This window comes from Gallinula chloropus (assembly GCF_964237585.1).
Source record: "Gallinula chloropus genome assembly, chromosome: 29".
Lineage (NCBI taxonomy): Eukaryota > Metazoa > Chordata > Aves > Gruiformes > Rallidae > Gallinula > Gallinula chloropus.
The window spans coordinates 983,514-991,855 of record NC_140114.1 but is presented as its reverse complement, the minus strand read 5'-3'; the positions used below and the strand labels follow the sequence as shown (position 1 = coordinate 991,855).

General features: G+C 70.4%; 1 protein-coding gene across 1 annotated transcript; it reads right to left on the bottom strand.

The window, feature by feature from the left end:
* Positions 1-3,694: 3,694 nt before the first annotated feature.
* LOC311202342 (dnaJ homolog subfamily A member 1-like) lies at positions 3,695-7,622 on the bottom strand (the record flags this gene model as incomplete). The annotated part of the gene is made up of 8 exons (XM_084276935.1): positions 7,590-7,622; positions 6,533-6,686; positions 6,243-6,441; positions 4,846-4,950; positions 4,523-4,750; positions 4,202-4,432; positions 4,021-4,121; positions 3,695-3,922 (listed from the first exon to the last, which is right to left on the bottom strand). The coding sequence occupies exons 2-8, from the start codon at positions 6,662-6,664 to the stop codon at positions 3,695-3,697; spliced, it is 1,224 nt and encodes a 407-aa protein (XP_084133061.1). The 5' UTR covers positions 6,665-6,686; positions 7,590-7,622.
* Positions 7,623-8,342: the final 720 nt, after the last annotated feature.

The following is an 8,342-nucleotide window of genomic DNA, read 5'->3' as shown; positions in this document are numbered from 1 at the left end:
CCCCCCCGTTACCCCCCTTTACCCCCGCAGCGCCGCATCCTGCATCTCCCGCCCTCCGGGACGGGGGGGGGGGACCGGTGCCAGCGCAGGGGGGGTGCGGGCGCTGGAGCCGCCCCCCCCATCCCTCCCCCCGCCCCCCCATCCCCCCCCCCATCCCTCCCCCTGCCCGAACCGGCCGCTTTTCTCCCCGGGGGTCGCGCAGAAAGCCGGGGCCGGGCGGGAGCAGCCGGTGACGGAATCCAGCCGCTGCCCCCCCGTTACCCCCCCCCGCTACTCCCCTTCCCCCCCCTCCCGGAGCAAGATCCTTCACCCCCCTCCCCCCCCCGCCGGCCCGGGGACGGCTCCGGTTCGGCTCCCCCCGGGTTGGGGGAGGGGGGGGGGGGTACCCCAAGAGTCGAACCCCCACATCTGGATGGGGGGGTGTCTATGGGGCCGCCCCCCCCATCCCCATCCCCAGCTGAGGAGCGGGGGGTCCCATCCTGCTCATGGAGGGGAACTCTGGGGGGGTGGGGGGATGTGAGGGGGGGGGTGGAGGTGCCCCCCCTCCTCGTGCACACCCCCCCTCCCCCCAGCCGGGTTGGGCGGCTGCTCCGAATTCTCACCGGGGAGGGGGGCGGGGGGGGGGGTCCACCCGTGACCCCCAAACCCTGTGGAATGCTCGGGGCTGTGACACCCCCCTCACCCCCTGGGACCGTGGGGGTGGTCTCGGGCGCCTCTGATCCGGCACTAATCCTGCCCGGTGACCCCGCTGCCCCCTCCCCCCATCCCCGGGCTGGGCAGGGGGCCCGGGCTGGCCCCGCGTCTTTCATCTGCCGGGGACAAAGGGGGGCCCCGGCCCCCCCCGCGGGGCCCCGGCCCCCGCCCCGCTTTGTGCTGTGGGTGATGAATGCCTGACCCGGGGGGGGTGGGGGGTGAGGGGGGGGGGGGGGAGCAGCCCCTCACCCCGGCATCTTTCCAGCGTTTTCTGGCCGCGGAGGCTCCGCCGGCGCGGGGGGCGGGGGCGGGGGGCGCGCAGGGGGGGAGATGTCGCCCCCCCTTCGGGGTCCCTGGGGCTGGATCGTATTTCCCCCCCCCTCTCTCTCTCCTTATCCCCCACCCTGGCAGCCATGGGGAGGCAGCGGGGGGGCTGCGGCCCCCCCCCCCCCCCCAGGTGGGGGACCCGCTGGCTCCTGTCCCCACGGTGGTGAATTCCTGCCCGGGGAGGGGGGGCAGGGTTGGGGGGGGGGGTAGGGGGGCAGAGAGCATCCTCCTCTGCCCGGCTGGGATGCTGGGGGGGGGGGGCTTCTGGCTGGGGGGCAGATGAGGCTGGACGAGTTACACCCCCTCTCCCCCCAAAGTGCCAAGATGTGGCCCCCCCACCTGGGCTGAGCCGCTGTGTTTCCCCTTGTCCAACACAGACCCCCCACCCCCCCCCACCCGGGGGTTGAGGTCACCCCCCCGGGTCCCCCCCAGCATCCTCCAGGCCGGCTGCGCCCATGGATGGGCCGGGTGGTAAGGGGGGGGCAGGGTCCTGCCAGCTGCCCCCCCCCCCATCCCCACTCATGATGGGGTTCAGCTGATGAACCGGGGGCCACAGAGGTGCCAGGGATGGGGGTGGGGGGTGTCTTCACCCTACAGCCCCCCCGCTCCCCGCAAAGGGGGGTCCGGGTGGGGGGTGCGGGTGCCACGGGGCGGGCACGGAGCTGGGGAGTCGCCCCGGCCCCCCCAAAGCTCCGGGCGGGTCGGTGACCCGGCACGGGCAGGGACCGGCCGGGGGGGGGGTCCGGCGGCAACGAGGGACCCCTCCCTGGGGCCACAGTGCCCGGCCCCCCCTCCCCTCCCTCTCGGGGGTGCCCCTGGCTGATGTGGGGTGACGCTCCCCCCCCCCCCCCCGGCGGCTGGTGACACCAGCGGCTCCCCAAAAGTGCCGTGGGCTCTGGGAGGGGACAGCCAGGGCTGGGGGGGGGTTAATGACACGACACCCCCCCCTCAGCCTGGGCCCCGCTCGCTGTGCTGCTGGGAACCCCCACAGGCTTTTTGGGGGGGGGGGAGCAGCCCCCCGCCCAGCTCCCGCCGGGCTGGCAGCCGGCCAGCATTGTTCTCCTCCTCCTCCTCCTCCTCCTCCCCCTCCTCCCACCCCCTCCAGCCGCATCTGGCGCCGGACGCTTTCCTGGGCCCCCCACCCCCCCCGCAGGCTGGGGGACCCCATGGGCGAGGGGCTGGAGGGTTTCACCCCTGTCCTATTGTGGGGAGGGGCTGGGGGGGTTCAGCATGCTGGGGGGGGGGGTGTTTAGGGAGTGCAACTTGCCCCCAGTGTTTGGGGCATTGTTTTTTGGGGGGGGGGTCTGTACAGCCCTGCTTGGCAGCCAAGCTCTGCCTCAAGCCCCCCCCACCGTGTGTGTGCCCTCCTGAGGGGCGAGGGGGGGCTGAGGGTGGTTGGGGGGGGGCAGGAGGGGGAGTAGGGATGATATAAGGGGTCCAGGCAGGGTGAGGAGCAGGATGGGGGGGGCACTGAAATAGGCTCGTTGAGGAGGGGGGGGGGGCTGAGGTGATGCCAAGGTCCCCGGGTTGGTTACGGGGTGGGGGGGGGCAGGGATGCCACAGGGAGGGGTCAGGATGGGGATCAGGAGGTGAAAAGGCAAAATCCTCCTCTGGGAGGGCAGGACCTGTCCCGCCCCCCCCCCCCCCACCCCGCTGGGCAAAGCCGGGGAAACTGAGGCACACCCGCAGATCAAAGCGGGTGCAGGCGGCACCGCCCCCCCCCCCCGCCTCCCCCCCCCCCCCCCGGCCTCCCCGCAGGGCACAGCGACCCAGCCCGGGTCGGGATCTGCTTTTAATACCATGTACAAAGTGTTTCCCTCTCCCCACCCTCCCCACACCCCCCCCCCCCCCAAAAGAAAAACAATTTAAAAGTCTTCCAAAAATAAATTAAAGGGACGGGCGCCCCCCCCTCCCCCTTCTGTTCTGTGCAAAGAGAAAAGAGACCCCCCCCCTCCGCTCCCCAGGCTCCAGCAAGGAAAGAAATGGGCAAAGCAAGGGACCTCAGGGGGAGGGGGGGGAAAGGGGGTGGGCAGCAGCCCCCCCCCCAACACGGCGTGGGGCTGGACGGTGCCGTGGGGCAGCAGCAGGGACCCTGGGGCTTGGGGTGGGGGGGCCGGGACAGGGCAGGTCCTGTGCTTCCCCAAACCGGCTCCTCTGGAGGTTTTGCCCCACCAGAGGGTGGCTGTGGGGAAACTGAGGCAGAGGGTAAGGTGGGGTTCCCCCTTTCCCTCCCCCCTCCTCCTCAGTGCTGGGGTGGGGGGGCACACACAGCCGAGGGCTGGATGTGGCCAGCGAGCCGGCGGTGTGGCGGCTCCACAGTGAGATGGAGCCAGAGGAGGGGTCTGGCTCAAAGAGGGGGTCCCATCCCCACCTCTCCTTGGAGTGTGGGGGTGGGCACAAGGGCCCCCCCTAAACCGCAGCCTCCCCCTGCCTGGCACCCCAGCGAGGGGGTGAGGGCGGCCAAGTGCTGTCGGAAAGGCGACCTATGTACATCCCTGAACGTGACGGCTCCCTGAGCCCCCCTTCCCCCCCTTCCCCTGCAGCCCCAGCTCCACCAACCCGGCTGCCACCCACGGGGTGGGGGGGCTCCAGCTCCCCCCCCTGCCACCACCACCACCACCCCCCCCTCCTCCTCCTCCTCCTCCTCCTCCTCCTCCTCCTCCTCCACAGCTGGCTACGAGGTCTGGCACTGGACGTGCTGGCGCACGCCGTCCTCAAAGTCATCTTCGTGGTAGGCTTCCCCCGTGTAGGGCCGGCGGCCCGAGCTGCCAGGGGACATGAGGTCGCTGAGTTCCACCTCCTCCGTGTCCTCCGTGGCCATCACCTCCTCCTGGGGCGGGAAGAAGGCCTGGAGCTGGCGCAGGCGGTCGCTGGGAAGCCAGCCGGGCTCCGGGAACTTCACCTGCAACACCAGAGGGGAAACAGAGGCAGGGAATGGATGGGGGATGACACAGAGGGGTCGAGGTTGGGGGGGGATGCTGAGGAACGCCAGCTCCTCACCTGGAACTGCAGGATGAGTTTTCCCTTCTGGAAAGGGCTCCTGTAGACGGGCATCCCCTCGTTGGGGACACACCTCAAGTCCCCCGGTCGGATAACATCACCTGAGATGGAGATTTGGGGGTCACCTCGTTGGTCCTGGCTCTCCCCCTCCCCAGGGGCAGTGCAGAGCACCCCCCCGCACCTGGCTGGGAGGAGATGAGCAGGGTCCTGTTGTCCAGGGTGCGGATGAACTGTCGGCAGCCGCACAGGGCGTCTGCCAGGCTGATCTCCCTCTTGACGATGAGGTCGTCACCGCTGCGGCGGAAAACGGGGTGTTCCTTCTGATCCAGCACGATGATGATGTCCCCGGGCTCCAGGCCGGGAACCTGGTCCCCTTCCTCATGGAATGTGATCTTCTGCCCGTCCTTCATGCCTGCGGGGTGCAGGGGGTGAGCTCGGGGTGGGGTGGGGGTTATTTTAGGGCTGAGCCCACTCTCCCCGTGCTCAGGGGGCCCCGTCTCACCTTTATCCAGGTGGACGCTGAGGATCTTCTTCTCCCGCACGACCTTGCGGCCGTTGCAGGTGAGGCAGCAATCCCGAGGCCGGATCCACTCGCAGTGCCCCTGGCACTGGGAACACACCGTCTGGATCTGCTGGACCATGCTGGGCCCCAGCTGGTGGATGCGAACCTCCATGCCGGAGCCGTGGCACTTGGGGCACCTCCGCTGAGCGCCCTCCCGCACCCCGCAGCCTGTCGGGGCGAGGGGTGGCAGAGGGGTGAGGAGGGCGTGGGGAGGGCACCCCGTGACCAGGCAGCCACCCCACCACCTTCCAGCCAGCGCTCACCTCCACACTTCCTACAGATGATGTTCTTCTGCAGGGACAGCTTGCGCGTGGTGCCGTTGTAGAGGTCCTCCAGCGACACCGAGAGCTGGTGCACCACTGTCTTCCCTGGAGGGAGGGATTGGAGGGAGGGAGGGATGGAGGGAGGGATGGAGGGAGGGATGGAGGGAGGGATGGAGGGAGGGATGGAGGGAGGGATGGAGGGAGGGATGGAGGGAGGGATGGAGGGAGGGATGGAGGGAGGGATGGAGGGGTGGGTAGATGGGATGGGTGGAAGGATGAGTGGAAGGTTGGGTGGAAGGATGGGTGGATGGGATGGGTGGAAGGATGGGTGGAAGGATGGGTGGATGGGATGGGTGGAAGGATGGGTGGATGGGATGGGTGGATGGGATGGGTGGAAGGATGGGTGGATGGGATGGGTGGAAGGATGGGTGGATGGGATGGGTGGAAGGATGGGTGGATGGGATGGGTGGAAGGATGGGTGGATGGGATGGGTGGAAGGGATGGGTGGAAGAGTGGGTGGAAGGGTGGGTGGAAGGGTGGGTGGTGTGGGTGGAAGGATGGGTGGAAGGGTGGGGTGGGAGAACCTGGATCAGCACCCAGCTGCACATCATTCCCCCCACACCACGACCAGACATGTACCGGCTGCTGCAGTTCAGCATCACCAGTTCTTCCCAGGGAGCAGTGAGTGGGTGCCAGCTCCTCTCCAGAGCCAGCCCTGCTAAATCCTCAGTGACAGCAGCAGAACAGGGACAGCTTTAAGCCAAGCTTGGTGTGAGGGCTCTGAGGAGCTTTTAGCAAGGATCTGCTCACACCTCCACGCTGGGATCCCACTGGCTGCCCTTGGTCCCTGGCGTGGGCCAGGCACGGCTTCTACCCCAGGGCTGCTTATCGCCTCAACCGGGTCAGAGAGGCTCTGCCCAGAGTTGCTGAGACGCTTCCCTTGGCCTCCTTTAATTGCCCAGCTAATTAAATCGTGCCACTTCAGCAAGAACCGCCAAGGCGAGTCACCCTCTCCCTGTGACCCAAGCCCAAAGCATCCGTAGAGTCACCCGAGCGGCCCTGCACGCCCTGCGTCTTGCTGCTGCCACCCCCGGGGCTCGAGGGGAGCCCAGGGCAGCAGCGCTGGGCTGACTCAGCCCCAGCCCTGGGGACGGCGGGGGAAAGCTGGGACAGGGACAGGGAAGGGCCCTTTGAAGAGGGGAGGATGGAGAAAGTAATGAGGGATGACGAGGTACGGCGTCAGGCCCAGCAGCGCAGGGAGGGAGCTGGCCTGTGGGTCACCCACAAAACCCTGGCACCCCCAAACCCACCCCCACACCACCCAAGCCAGGACCACGCCTGGGTGTGGGTGCTGTCCCAGTACCAGGGGTCCCAGTGAGTCCTTGATCCCCCAGTACCTCGCCTGTCCGCCCGGCCGCGCATCCGCACTCCGCCGCCGAAGAAGAGGTCGAAGATGTCCATCGGGGAGCCGAAGCCGCCGGTTCCCGCCCGGGTTCCCAGGCCCCCTTCCTTCATGGCCTGCTCCCCACCCCGGTCGTAGAGCGCCCGCTTGTGCGCGTCCGACAGCACCTCGTAGGCCTGCGAGATCTGCTTGAACTGGGAGGTGGGGAGGGGGAAAGAACTGGGTGAGATGAGGGAGGAGGGGGGGAAGGATCTGGATGTTGAGGGGGGGGGAAGCTGTGCCCACCCGCTCGCCCTCGCTGGGGTTCTTGTCCGGGTGGTAGCGCAGGGCCAGGCGCCGGTACGCCCGCTTGATCTCCTCCAGGCTGGCTCCCGGCCGCACGCCCAGCACGTCGTAGTAGCCCGTCTCCTTCACCATCTTCCTGACCGCTGACGTGCTGCTGAGAGAGGGGAGAGAGCCGTGAGCAGTGAGCCTCCCCGTCCCACTGCACCCTTCCCTCGCTCAGGGGCTCCCCGAGGGCTCCTACCCCTGCGGAGACACCCGAGGGGCAACGCCGTGCCTCAGTTTCCCCACAGCAGCAGCCTCAGCCTCCCCTCTGTGTCCCACGGCCCAGCCGCTCTCCCCCTGCACCGGGCAATGTGCCGGCAGCCGATAAGCCCCACGCGGGGTGTGGATGTGTTTATCACACACACGGGGGGTGGCGGGGAAGCATCTGTCACCCTGCCCGCTCCGGGCTCCCTCCGGGCGGGAGGGAAACGGCTCCTCCTCCCTCCCGGGGCCAGGGCAGGATCCATCCCGCGGGGACCCGGGCCAGGACAACCGGCTGAGCCGTTCCTCGGATCCCAGCCGGGGACTTGGGGCACGGCGTGTGTCCCCCACCCCGGCACGGGCATCTCCCAGCTCCTCCCGGCCCCGGGGGGGACACGGGGCGGCCGGTGGGGCGGGAGGGGCTGGGATGGGATGGGGGGGGATGGGATGGGATGGGGGGAGCGGCCCGCGCGGGTCCCCGCGGGGTGACAGGCCGTGACAGCCGGCAGCGGGGGGGCACACACACCCCCCACAGCCCGTCCCCGCGGGCCAGGGCCCCGCAGCCCCGCAGCGCCCAGCCCCGCGGCCGGCGCAGGGCGGGTGGGCCCCGGCGCCCCTCGGCCGGTAGGCCCCGGCGACCCGGAACCGGGCCCGGCTCCCGCTTCCGGGCGGGTCCCGGCCCCCCCCCCGAGCCCAGGCCCGGACAGGCCCCCGCGGGCGGACGTAGGGGCGGGAAGGGAGCGGGGAGCCGGGGCCCGGGGGTCGCGGGGGGCCCGGGGGTCGCGGGGGGCCCGGGCCGGGCCGCGCCACTCACCGCCGCCGCCGCCGCTCCGCCGCCCGTCTCCGAACTCTCTGGAAGCCGGGGACACGCCCCCTCCGCTCTCCATTGGCTGGGAGCCTCCCCGCCGGCACCGCCCCCTCCGGCTGTCCCGCCGCTCTCATTGGACGCTTCTCCCCGAAGAGCCCGCCCACCGCCGCGCCTCCTCCACCCCGCCCCTATTGGTCGTCTGTTGTTCCGGGCCAGCGGGGAAGGCGGGGGGTGTTTCCTGCTTTCTGATTGGTTGTTTATAGCTGCCGGGTCCGCTTGGCCCACCGGTTCCTCCTCTCTCATTGGTTCCAACCGGCGGGCCAATCAGAAGAAAGAGTGGGAATTCCAAACGCCGCGGCCGGCCTGCAGGGGGCGGCGTGGTGCGCGGCGGGGCCAATCGCGACCGACCCTGACCCCGGGGCCGCCCGCGGGGCCCGATCCGGGGGGGGGGGTTTGGGGGGGTTTGGGGGGTCCCTGGGGGGGTCTCTGCCCGCTGCTGCCCGGTGCCCCCCGCCGGCGCCGTGCTGGGGCTGCCCGGCGGCGCCCCCCGCCGGGACCCTCTGTGGGGAGGTGCCTGGTGTGGGGGGGGTGGTGGGGGGGGTGGTGGGGGGGGTGTGTCCCCCCCAATCGGGTCTGTTTTGGGGAGGGGGCGGGGGGTGTCCCCGCGGTTGGGGGTGCTGGGGGGAGCAGGCAGGGACCCCCGTGCTGGGGGGGTGGGTGGGGGGGGGTTACTCCACACCTGGGAGCGGCTGGCTGCGG